Consider the following 13,652-nt stretch of genomic DNA (forward strand, 5'->3'; position numbering starts at 1 on the left):
ATATCTGGAAAATTAAAATCTCCCATTATAAGACTCTCTGATTTACTGGCCCACTCTATTTCCCTGTACAGTTCCTTATTATACTCATCAGAGTCATTAGGCCTATAGCACACTCCTACTCTCAATTTTGATCTCCCAATGCTTATGTCACACCAAACTGACTCAACACTGCACTGTCCTGCGTTGTCGACTGGCTTCACTTCCTTGGTTTTTATGTGTTTCTTAACTAATAGCATAACCCCTCCCCCCTTCCTATCCTGTCTATCCTTTCTGTAGACATTGTACTCCCCAAATTGCAGTTCTGCATCCCTTATATCTGTGTGACACCACGTCTCTGATATCCCAACAATATCTGCCTTTGATGTTTTGAGCAATACCTCAAATTCATCAAATTTATTTACTAAACTCCTAGCATTGGTGTACACGCAAGTATACCTGCACCTGTTTCTATTCTTAGCTACACTAACACAACCCATGTGTTTACTTGTACCGCAATGGCTCCCAGCAGTCTCTGAAATACCATGCATCTTGTTTTTCAGGCTTCTGCTCATTCTAATAGAAGCAGTGCAAGAATCTCTTTCACCTCTGCCAGTGGCTACTGTCAATCTATTGGTCTTTGTCTCCCCCCAAGCTAGCAGTTTTCCGACCCACCTAACACTGCCTCGATAGCATCAGCAAATATTCTTGCACCCTTTCTATTTAAGTGTATCCCATCCCTGTAGAAGCAATCTCTCCTGTTAACAAGTACAGTCCAGGCTGAAAAAAATTCTACCCCTTGAGCCTTGCACAATCTTTCCAGGGCCGAATTGATTGACAAGGCTCTCATCATATACTCCCTCCTATCGTGTCTGGGCAGAATTGCAGACACTTTCAAATTCAACCCTAATTCTCGGCTTTTGCCTGGAGTGCCTGGAGAGTAGGCACCTGTGAACTCATCTGATTGAGGTGTATAAAGCCTTGAATGGGTTGAGCAAGCTGAATGCTGATGGGATTCTTCCTCTTGCTCAGATTAAGGACCTGAGGGGGCACAGATTCAAATTGAAGAAAGACAGTTGTAGAATAGATGTACGGAAATTTGCCTTTTGCCAGTGGATAGTTGATGGCGGAACAGACTGCCATCTTTTGTTGGAAGTTGTAGCCTAATTTAAGGCTGAGTTGGACATTTTGGAACAAATGGGAGGGCGTGTGTTTTTTTTTTTTTTTTTGGTTGATGCTGCATAAGCTTGCTTTCTTGCATTGTATGCCTCTTCTAATGCTAATGCTAAAGATGGCATCACTAGGGGACCTGCAGGCCAGATAGCTGTGTTTAAATACTCATCGATCTTGGAACCTTCAATCTTGATCTGGAAAGAGGCATTGGATGGATGCCTGGTTTGTACCTTGAGAGGGGATACCAGATATGTTGAGTTGCTTGAGAAGGGCTGCTATTTGTTCCACTGTTGTTTCCAGGCTTAATCTGCTTATAAATATGCTGGAGGGCCTTGGCCTCCTTCCTCTACGCTGTACGATTTGAATACCCCATATGTTACAGTTGGAGCCAATGACTGTGTTGTGATTTTTCTCTCCTTGGACAAAAAAGGTCTATTTTCTGAGACTAGTCTTGCCTGGCTTAGGGGTCACATCTCTAGATGGGACGTAGGTATCACCAGAAGGGCTGTTGGTAAGCAATCAGCATATGAGGTGGGCAGAACATGATGGGTGTTAGTTGGATTACTGTTTGTTTCTTGGGCTTGTAGGGAGTTTTTGTTATTTCCTGGTGGATTCTCAGGTTCGGATGCTTCAAGAGAGTGCAGCTGTTTTTGGTCACTATTCACTGGGGGAAGATTGTCTGCAGATCTATCTACCAACTGTCTTGAATGGATTTGAGTGTAGGAGCCAGGCTTTTATATGGCTAGGTTTGACAGTATGAGTAGTTTTTGTCTATGTAGGCATGATTGGTGGCTGAGATGTCAGCTTGCCATTTTGACTGATCAAAGAACAGAGATCAGAGAACATATGGGTGATGTGCTTATTTTATTTCCTTAGTGAGTAGACCTCATCCTCAAGATCCTCAGTTTGTGACCTCAGCTGGTAAATTAGATGGATCAAGAAGTCTGCACTGTCTGGGTGTAGAGGAGAGGTCGACACTGTAATTTCGGCATTAATTAATTATTGGAGAATCATCTTGGAAAGTACCTGTTGTGACTGGTTTGAGGTGGAGAACATGTTAATGTTCAAGGCACAGTTTTGATCATTAATTTCCAATGGGAATTTGGGCTGAATAGTGCTGCTTATGACATGATTGGCAGTGCTATCAGATGATGCTTCGTTTCCCACTTTTTATCACATACGACAGTCATGAGTGAAGGTTCAGGCAAACCAGTATTTGACTGAGAATATTGACTTGAAACAGTGAACATCCAGTCGATAGTGCTAGTTTCATTTTGAGAAAGAGGAAGTTCAGATATTTCAGAGTGAATGAATAGCACTTATGCGAATTTATATTCACATAAGTGCTATTCATAGAGCTGATTTGGCAACAGTTGTGCAGGAGGGTCATCAGACTGACCCTGATGAAGTTAGCATAACAGATTCTCAAGTGACCCGATGTTTTGCAGCTGTCTTAAATCCTTCCTTATCCATGATATGAGGCTCAACATCAGAGAATGTGGGGAGTTAGATCCACCTTCCCTTGAAGTTTTTATGGTGGGGATGTCGTCATCATTGCAGGTGACAGCCTCGAAATACTGGTTTTTCAGGTTTTGGTACAGTGGGATCACATGTTGCTATACTCAGGCCAGGGTGATGCTTTGACTATTTGACTGTCACCAGGTTGATAAAGACTGAATATTGTTTTTGAAAGCTACCATATCGATATTTATTTTTATTACTAATTGCCTTTCTTAGGAAAATGAGGTGTCGGTGAGTAGTGCATATTACTCCATTCTCTTTATGTACCTATAATTTTTACTATAAAGCTGTATGTATTCCAAGAATGCCTTCCTCTTCCTTCCCATCTATCCCAGCATAAGCAGAACTTAAAATTAGCTTGCCTGCTCACAGCAAGCTAGTAACTTTCATCCTGGCAGATAGATTTATAATTTTAGCATTCCTATTCATTTGTTAATAGTAAAGGAAAGCTACATGTTTAAAAGGCAAATGGTTGTAAAGAGCTTTTAACACGTTGAATGCTGACTACAAATTAATTCGTATTTGGCGATCTGCCCCAGGATGCTGACTGTGAGTTAACTCAAACTGGTATGACTTGCCTTTCAGGTGCAGCTACAAGTATAATCGTAGCAAATATGTGCAACTGATGGACAGTTGGCTTCTGGGATAAGATTGAAAAATCAACCATGGCATCAGAAAACAGAATTTATTCACAAAAAAAATATTTTATTCACGCAAAGAGCTAGCTTCTCTTAGTGCACTGGACAGTAATAGTGTGTTCTGCGGCGTTTTTTTATTTCTCATACATAATCAACACGGCTTAGTCGGGCGTGGTTTTTTTTTTTTTTTTTTCATTTGGTGGTGGTATAGCCAACTGAAATTCTAAATGATGAATTTTACGTTCAGATCTAATTTTCTTGGAACGTTTAGAATTTTTTCCCCAATCAAAGATTCGATGCAACTTTTCCGTCAAGTTATGAGTTCCACCAAAAAATGTCCGAAATTCAGAGAAACCCGTAACTTGACAGAAAAGGATGTATGCGTTATGCATGTATATATTTCTATAATATATAATGCAGTTTTATTCAGACATCTGATGGTTTTTCTTAGCGCTAAATAATACACGAGTATTTTATCCGATTGATCAATGAACCAGAACCGTACGACTCGTCAAAAAGCTCTTAATTCCGAGTCACTCATATTATCATAGAGCTCAAGCTCTTCTTCAGTCAGTCTCTTCTTATCCATGTTTTAGGTTCTTTTTTTGCAAAAAAAAACAAAAAAAAAACACTTAACAAAGTACTAAATACAACATATACTACAAAGTCTGTGTCACTGCAGCAGATTTATGCACAGCACAGATTAATATAGAGAGGATTCTGCAAATTACAACGTGGTGAGTTAACTCGTAGTTGGCTGCCACGAAGAATTTTCTATTACATATGCCAACTAAGAGATAATTCCCGAGGCTTTTTTTACAACAATAAGCTTTTTTATGAGTTTTGGTGATGAATATATATTATAATTTGGGTTTTGAATAATTTAACATATCTAACTCAAGTTTGTGTCAGAGACCGGTATACCGCAATTAAGCCTTGGCAGTCAACGTGCTAATCACTGCAGAAGATGGCACGATAGAAATTATCCCAAAAGTGAACATCAGATGACAAAAAGTACATGATCTTGCAAAATACAAGTCAACAAAATCTTGAAGACAATTTGCCCTGTATTGATCCTCCATGACAATATAGTGGTTTTGCCACTTGTCATTTGTTTCAATAGTTCTGGGTTTGAGTCCTCTCATACAGTGCTGTAGTCATAAAATTAGCAGACGGTATGCTGTAATAGATGAATATTATTAATATACACCGATGAGCCAAAACATTGACCACTTACCTAATATGATGTTGGTTCCACGTGCAGCCAAATCAGCTTGAACCCAGTGAGGCATGGATGCTACAAGATTTCTAAATGTGTCTTGTGGTATCTGGTACCAACACGTAACCAGCAGATCCTTTAACTCCTGTAAGGTTGAGATGGTTGAGACGCTGCAGATCGGAGTTGCTGTTCCAACACAAACCACAGATGCTTGATGGGATTGATGTCTGGGGAATTTGGAGGCCAGGGCAATACCTGCAAGTCTTCCTCATGTTCCGCGAACCAGTCTCGAACAATCCGGGTGGTGTGGCATGACACATTATCCTGCTGAAAGATGGCACCACCAGAGGGTAAGACCGTTGCCATGAAAGGGTGTACCTGGTCAGCAATGGTGTTAGGTAGGTTTGTTTGTTTGTTATTTGGTTTTTAGGAGCATTAGCAACTAAGGCCATATTGCTCTGGGATATGCGGTGGTCATTCCCTGACCTTTCCGCATCCTCCGTATTTGGTGGTGACGGGCTCGAACCCCGGTCTAATCAAGAAGCGTGTGCTACGCACTGCTGCTCCTTCCCACCTGGCTACGGAGGCGCCGCTAGGTAGGTGGTAGATGTCAGAGTGCCCAGCACATGGATGACTGGACCCAGGGTATCCCAGCAGAACATCGCCCAAAGCACGACACTGCTGCCATTTGCTTGTATTCATCCCTATGTGCATCCAGGCGCGATCACTTCTCCAGTTAAAAGATGTACACGTACCCAGCCATCCACATGGTGCAACAGGAAACATGATTCGTCGGACCAGACAACCTTCTTCCAATCACTCAAGGTCCAGTTTTAATGCTCGCATGCCCATTGTAGGCACTGTCGCCGGTGAACCGTGGTTAGCATGGGCACTCGGAACGGCCTGCGGCTACGAAGCCCCATTTTCAGCAGGGTTCGACGTACTGTGTGTTGTGATACATTACTTCTGTCATCAGCCCAGTTACTGGTAGAGCCTTCGCTCACCTCGAGCATCGATGAGCCATGGTCGCCCAACAGCTCGCCAGCGGTTCGTGGGTTCCCCTTCTCAGACCACTTTCGGTAGGTACTAACCACAGCTGACCGTGAGCATCCCACCAGCCATGCCGTTTTGGATGTGCTCTGACCCAGTTGTCTGGCCATTACAATTTGGGGTTTGTTGAACTCGCTTAAGTCTGCTGCCTTTCCCATCTGAAGTATTAACACTGATTAACGGAGCTCAGTATCAGGTGTTTTTTATACCATGTCCCGATCCGTGCACGCACCGTAGTTCACCTGCAGTTGCTTCGATTTGCATAACGACTCGCTGGTCATAATATTTTGCCTCATCAGTGTATATTATAATGTTAAATATTTTCATAATATTTGTTTTTTCAAGTCTTTCAAAAACCAGAAGGTATATGCTGTTCACCTAAAAAAAAAAAAAAAAAAAAATCTAGAGGGTATACAACATATATTCTCCACTACAGCCCTGCTCTCATAGAATGGAAGAATTTCTAAAGACCTTTTCGTTGAGCCTATAGTTAGCCAATCTCAGGCAGAGGGGAATAGGATTTTCCACCATGACTTATTCCAGGTTTTTCATCCTGCACAACATACACATTTGTACCCCTGAACACACTTGTACAGACCTAATAAACAATTGTAAAATATGGTCTAAGTCATTGATGCATCTAGCACCTAAAAACATGTTGCTATATTTGCAGATTGGTTTTGAGAGTGACCAGTTGGCACATAATGTGCAAATGTGTATGCCAGAAACAATTTTCAAATTTTTGGCACACATCGTACCATAATGTTAGAGCTTACAATACCAGTCAAAATCTTTATACCGGTATTTTTAATTTATGAAACTGGGATACTGGTATTCCAAAAACGTTTTTCTCAATAAATTTTGATGACAATTAGATGCAATAAAGTAAGGAAAAAACAAGTACTGTAATTACTTGAATTCATGTTTTAAATAAACTTTATTTGCAATAATAAATATTCTGAAAAAAATCATTAAAATTCAGTTATTCTAAAAAAAAAATACATATTTTTACTGCAAAGTTTAGTTATGTTTAAGCGTTCACACTACCTCTCTGAATAAAGTGATCTCTTGAGAAACATAAGCAATCAATAGTATGATCACTTAAAATGGATCTAATTTTGGTACATATTTGATTAGTGGCAGAAAACGCCCTTTTGGATTCTATACTGGATGATGCTATTGTACTGGGGTAATCATAGATGATCTCAGTCCATATTTTCTAGGCTTTGAACTTTTTTAGTAAAAATAGTTAAATATTTCATTAATTTTCGACTCAAATTCATCTTTTAAAATCTCATTGAAGTTGGCAATTTCTTATTTTGGAAAGAATTTGTGGAACACTGATGTTCTGTTCCATGTGTCTTCCATGGTTGAATTACGTTCATCATTTTCTGAAGGAGAAAGAATTTTATTAAGCGAACTATAATTTTCACATAGTATCTTTACTGAGTCTGGGACATAGCAAAGAGTGGTGATAAAGAATAAAGAGGAGAGCAAAGAGTGCAGTTAAGGAATTCTTCACATATATAAATGCAAAGAACAGAAGGACAAATCAGATTGGACCGTTGTGTAATGGAAATGGGATAGTATTAGATACCCCAGCTGAAGTTGCAGATGAACTCAACAGTTACTTTGCATTGATATTTACATAAAAAAAACCCTTTGTGTCAATGAGATGTTATGGAAGTGAAGTTGAAAAAAATGTAATGTTGAAATTTCAAATGATTATTTAATGAGAAAACTTTCGTACCTAGAGGCGAGTAAGGCTCCTGTGGTTGATGGCATATACCCTATAATTTTAAAGGAGGCAGCAAGTGAATCCATTGAACCATTAAGGCTAGTTATGAGAGCATCACTGGACTCAGGAGAGATTCTGTTGGATTGGTGTAAATTGGAACATAAAGGCGGTTCTAGGAGTGTAACGGGAAATTACCGACCGGCCAGTCTAACTTCAGTAGTAGGGAAAATCATGGAGGCAATGATCAAGGGTGGAATTCAGGATCATTTAGATGGAAATGGAATTCTGTAGGATACACACATGGTTTTGTAAAGGGAAAATCATGTTTAACAAATCTGGTTAGCCATTTTGACAGGTCACTCGTAAGCTGGATTTAGGGAATAATTTCGACATTGTTTATTTGGATTTCAGCAAAGCATTTGACTCAGTCCCACACGAGTGGTTACTTTATAAGTTGGAGTAGGCTGAAAGCATAGGGAAAATCCTTAGATCGATAGCATGATGGCTTGAGGGCACCAGGCAGAGGGTTGTGATAAATGGTTATTCCTCAGATTGGGTTAATGTAAGAAGTGAGGTTCCCCAAGTATCAGTATTGGGACCACTGTTGTTTTTGATTATCTTAAATGGCATCTATGAAGGGATGGAGGGCGTGAGGTCTAAATTTGCAGATGATGTAAAGATCAGTAGAATAGTTAATGATTGCCACCAAGCAGAGCTTCTTCAGAGTGATCTAGATAGACTTCTGGGATGGTCAGAAAAGTGGCAGCTATGCTTTAATGCAGCAAAATGCAAGGTCTTATACCTGGGCCACAGCAACCCCAAAATAACTTATACGCTTGGTGAAGTTGAACTAAAGTCAGTAGTGGCGGAACGGGACTTGGGAGTTACAATATGGTCAGACATGAAGTTGTCTGATAATTGTGGACAGGTTGTAATGTTGCATGGTATCCTATCGATGATTTATTGAACATTTGCTAGTAGAGATAACGACGTCATAATCACACAAAGGTGATTTTATAACCTTTATGTAATTAAATTATAAACAATTATTTTTTTTTAATTAGTACCAAAAAACCGGTATTTTTTGTATCAATACCAGAAAAAAATGACCTAGATCTTGGTATTGCAAGTATGGGAAAATCATTCCTGATTTATAGAATTTTTTCAAGAAACCATGGTGTTCATAAATTAGAAGATGTTGCTGTATTCTAAAAGAAAAAAAAAAATTTTTGAAATTTTAAAACTATTGACCATTTCAAGATAACAGTATCATTGCACCATTTTTCAATGTGAACCTGAACTCTATTTTTTTATCAATTAAAAAAAAAAAAAAAATTGTTACATATAGGATGTCACAATATAGCTGGATAGTTAAATTTTTGAAATCATTTTTATTATATTATTTGTTTATTCTTTCTGATTTGGAATTCCATACACCCAACAAAGCATAAATTGTATCAAATATTTAATCTTTTTCAGATAACTTCAATGTTTTGTCTCTTGATAGCAAAGATAATCCATTTAAGTAAGTTTTTAATAATGTATGAATAAAAAATAAGAATTCACCATGTAACATTATTCTTCAATTGTTATGGCATCCTTACAGTTTCTGTAATGAGATTTTGTTTATATCTAAATTTCATTCTGATACTTTGTTTTACTTAATCTGATCTTTTCTTTAATAACACATATCCTTTTTAAACGTTGAACTTCATATAAAATTCATTAAGCTCTGATTTGCCATTTTTTTGTAAAATTTTCATGTTTTTTTGGAAAATGGGAAAATGGGTATTGTCTGTTATGCAAAAATGTAATGTTTAGTTTATGTTTAGTTCTTTGGAATGCATTAGCTGATACTTTTTAGTATCAAAGTTTTGGTATAGAAGTTGGATTTAAAAAAGTCAAGTCCCTTTCTTTTCTACTATTTAAACTTCAAAAGATGTTTTTTCAGCATACATAATGTGTATTAATTCTGAGGTCATCTGTCAATAAGATCAAATCAAAACTATAGTTACCATTGTTATTTTACATTGCTACCTTTGCCTTTTTAAGTATAAAATGCCATGGTAAATGAAGTGTCTATCATTAAACTTGATATGGAAAAAAAGATATGTTCATGATAAATACAACTCAGAAGAGAACTTTTTCTCTTCTGGATTGTATTTATTATGAAATTAACTTCTTATTTTCATTTCATTCAATTTTTTTTTTTTTTTTTTTTAACTGCTTGAAGTGTCTATTGTCGTAGTCTTTATGTTCTAGATATTTTCATTACATCTTCTTTTTAGTTTTGTTTTGGTTTTATTGGTTAGGTGAGTTCTTTTACTATTTTGTTTGTACAATTTCCTTTTGTTCCTCTTAGTCAACTGTGAACCGCATGTCTGCATCATGTATTCATCACCATATTTATCACATTTTGGCCTTAACCTCATAAATTTCACTTTCATTAATTTTATTAAATTCTTACAAAATTCATTATTTTTTAATTATTTATTTCAAGCCATGTGCTTTGCTTTAGAAACACTATTGTTGTCTCTTTGTGCAATTCTGTGCATTATCAAGTTGATACTTGGTAATGACTCCAGGTTGGACATTGTACAGCAATACATTTATCTATTTTTATTTGTATACAGGTAGTTCTCTACTTTACGAGTTAATTCGTTCCTAGCACGCGCTCGTAAAGCAAACTCATAAAGCTGGAATTTATTTCCCATAGACATAAGGTTAAATATAGGGGTTACATTCTCAACAATGAAATTAGTTAGCTAATTAGTTTGTTTAAACAATGATTGATTTATCGAAAGAAATGAAAACATAGCCTGTAAGATCAAGCAAGTTATAATAATAGAGAAATTATTTACAATTTACAAATGTTAAAGAATATTTATTCTTCATCATTATCGACTAAATGCACACTCGTTGATCACTCATTATTGGCTCGGCACTCATTGGTTTGTTGCACAAGGAGTAGTCTTCTTCAGAAATGTTTCAAGAGGCGTTTGGTTCAAAGATAATCTTCTCTTTTAATTATAAATTTTATGATTGCATGCATAAGAATTTTTTTAACGGCACACACAAATTGCAACTAACACAATTCGTGTGGAATAGCAAGTTTACGAAGCTTAAAAAAAAGGAATGAAGAGAAGATTCTGAAAATTTGTTTTTTATATAATCGAAGATTTCAGTAAAGGGGAAAACTCATTTCACCGTAATAATGTAAAAAAACCACACAATTCCAGCTATCGGTATTTTTGTAAATGCAAGAAGATAGAGTTTACAACCGTTTATAATTGCTTGCAGTAACAGAAAAGCCCAATAAACTGGAAAGTGCAAATTGTTTTTGTTTTATGATCGTGACCTCCAGAAATGTGCTTTCGAAAAATATCACAAAGGTGTTTAAAATTGGTTCTTATAACAGAACATATGATAACGATGAAAGTGCAGTGCAATTTAATGATTTGAATTGGTAACTAATACAATTTACAAACCATGCTCACGACCTTTTATATGGCCTTAAGGTCATGCTCATGACCTTAAAAATGATATTTTAGAGAGATAAATAGCTTAGTTATACAGCAAATTTCAACTTCCGAGATCTTGAAACGAATTACCAAAAAACGTGTTATTGGATTCACATTACAATATTTTAACAATACGATGGTGTCTCTGGAACATTAATATCGTAAAGTGGAGTACACTGTATTGTATAGCTATGCGTGTGATTTGAAATATGACATTTATGAATGTTTAACATTCATTTTTTGCAATTAATGTTCATATTTTCGATTTTGTTGATACTTGATACTTGGGGGAAAAAACTCTTAAACCTGGGAACTCGTAAAGCGAGAGCTGCTTGTATTTATGTATATTTTGTTTTTCTCATACCATAATTTCTTTTGTTTCTTTGTCCTTTTTACCCTTTACTCTTTTCTATATATTTCTTCATTCTATTACTCATCTCACTTATTCATTGTGGTTGCTGGATACTTTGTCTGTCAGTGGCTCTTGTTCCATAAAACTCCCTTTTTTTTGCATGCGCGCGCGCGCGCGCGCGCACACACACACACACACACACACACACACACACACACATTGTGGTCATGTTTGACAAGTTTGAAAATAAAAGGAAGTGATATGTTGTAGTTCAAACTTCTTTCAACAGATGGTGGTACAGAGATTGTCTACAGTATGCTGGCAAGTTTCAACCTAACAACCACTTTCTTTACCTTCAAAAAGGCCTCTGAGGTTGGGAAAGTTCATATTCACGATATTACATTAATACACCAACCGCTGAGTTAAAATAATTTAATACTGTATATATAAATACAGAGGATACTGTAACATAATCTATTTACAATAACTGATTGTGAATAAAGCCTGAAAATAAAATAAAATATGTAAGGTTAAAACTGTACAATTATAAAATACAATAAAATATATAAGGTTAAAAAGCATTAAAACTATTAAAACTGTACAATTGTAGCTTTCGGGGATGTCCGCCTCTTTTCTTGACAGGGAGAGTGAATCAGTGCTGCATTCTATGTACAGGTGCTTCTAGGGCTCCCTGTAAAGAAAGGAGGCGGATGCCCCCGAAAGCTACAATTGTACAGTTTTATGCTTTTAACCTTATATATTTTATTGTATTTGATAATTTCCTCAATTCAAATTGAGGAAAGACAGGTGTAGGATAGATGTGCAGAAATTTGCCTTTAGCCAGCGGGTAGTTGGCTGGTGGAACAGAGTTCCATCCCTTGTTGTGGAAGTTGATAGCCTAAATAAATTTAAGGCTCAGCTGGACAGGTATTTCGAACGAACGGAGGGGTGAAGTGGAAGTGTTTTTTTTTTTTTTTTTTTTTTGGCTGATGCCTGCATAAGCTTGCTTTCTTGCATCATATTGCCTCTACTAATGCTAATAAAAATTTAAATAAATAAATAAATTTTCTGTTTATACTCCGGGACGACCAAACGGTTAGCCTAGTTCACAAGATAGATAGAATACAAGAAACAGCGGCGTATTCAGTAGTCACAGGCTTGAATCCTGGTCACTCGAGACACATGTACTTATGCACCCACACGCCTGACCACTAGGCTGAGTGGCCTTTTTGTACAGTTTTAACGCTTTTAACCTTATATATTTTTTATTTTCAGGCTTTATTCACAATCAGTTATTGTAAATAGATTGTTAGTGTCATCTGTATTTATATATACAGTATTAAATTATTTTAACTCAACGGTTGGTGTATTAATGTAATATCGTGAACCACTTTCTTTAGTAGTGTTGATGTTTTCTGTCATAATTTTGCAACGGAGCAGCAAACAAAAATCAAATTTTTCTTTAAACTGGGAAAAATCTACAACAAATGTTTAAAATGTAAAAAACTGTGTATGGTGATGAAATCTAGAGTGTTTCAGTGGTATGAGGATGTTCACAATGACCCAAAAAGTGAACGTCCTTCAACCTCTCAAAATGAGGACAGAGTTGCAAAAGTTTAGGAAAATTTTGGCAAGAGATCATTGTTTGATCTTCAGAATGATGGCTGAAGAGTTGGATTTGAATAACGAGATGATTTGTCAAATTCTTCATGAAGATTTAGGGAAGGTCTGTGCTGCACAGTCTTACCATTGAGCAGACACAACAACAAAGAGTGTCATCATGCAAACACTTCATCCAGACTTGTCAAGACAATGCCTGGGAGAGAGGAGGAGAGTATATAATAGCCTTAGAAGCACCTGTACATAGAATGCAGCATTGATTCACTCTCCCTGTCAAGAAAAGGAGAGTGAATCAATGCTGCATTCTATGTACAGGTGCTTCTAAGGCTATTGAAGTGCATGTCCAGGGTGAGACCACAATTTTGAGAGCAGGGCAGCTGGTTCTTATTGCACGATAATGCTCCCACCCATTTGGCACTTGTGAAAATATTTCTGACAAAATTTGGCATTGTACAGATCAACCATCCATCCTACTCTCCCAGTCTAGCACCAGTCTGCTGGTGCTAGACTGGTGCTACTCTCCCAATCTAGCACCAGCAGACGTCTTCCTCCTTCTCAAGGTGAAAACTGCCCTCAAAGGAAATGGTTTTCAGGATGTTAAGGATATAAAGAAAAATGTATCCTCCAAACTGTGAACATCAGCTCTTTGGATGCCTTCACTGACTCTTTTCAGAAACTTTTAGAACGGTGTGATAAATGCATTCAATCAGGTGGTGATTATTTTGAATAAAAATGAAACCATTTTTTGAGCTCTTTAATTTCTTTTTATTGCACATGTCTGGGAACTTTATTGCCACACCATGTGCGTGCTTGTGTAATCATTTTATGAAATGGTAGGAAAAGT

The 13,652-nt window shown here is 37.1% G+C and overlaps 1 protein-coding gene across 1 annotated transcript in view; it reads left to right on the plus strand.

Annotated features, from left to right (window-relative positions):
* The window catches only part of LOC150088669 (transmembrane protein 62-like), a 366,503-nt gene that overhangs the window by 76,845 nt on the left and 276,006 nt on the right, over positions 1-13,652 (plus strand). The window contains exon 4 of the mRNA XM_090370285.1: positions 8,795-8,840. Coding sequence (XP_090226411.1) covers positions 8,795-8,840 — 46 coding nt within the window. The remainder of the gene's footprint in view (positions 1-8,794; positions 8,841-13,652) is intronic.

The sequence above is a fragment of the Mastigoproctus giganteus genome, chromosome 3 (assembly GCF_048544385.1).
Source record: "Mastigoproctus giganteus isolate SK-2022 chromosome 3, ASM4854438v1, whole genome shotgun sequence".
NCBI lineage: Eukaryota > Metazoa > Arthropoda > Arachnida > Uropygi > Thelyphonidae > Mastigoproctus > Mastigoproctus giganteus.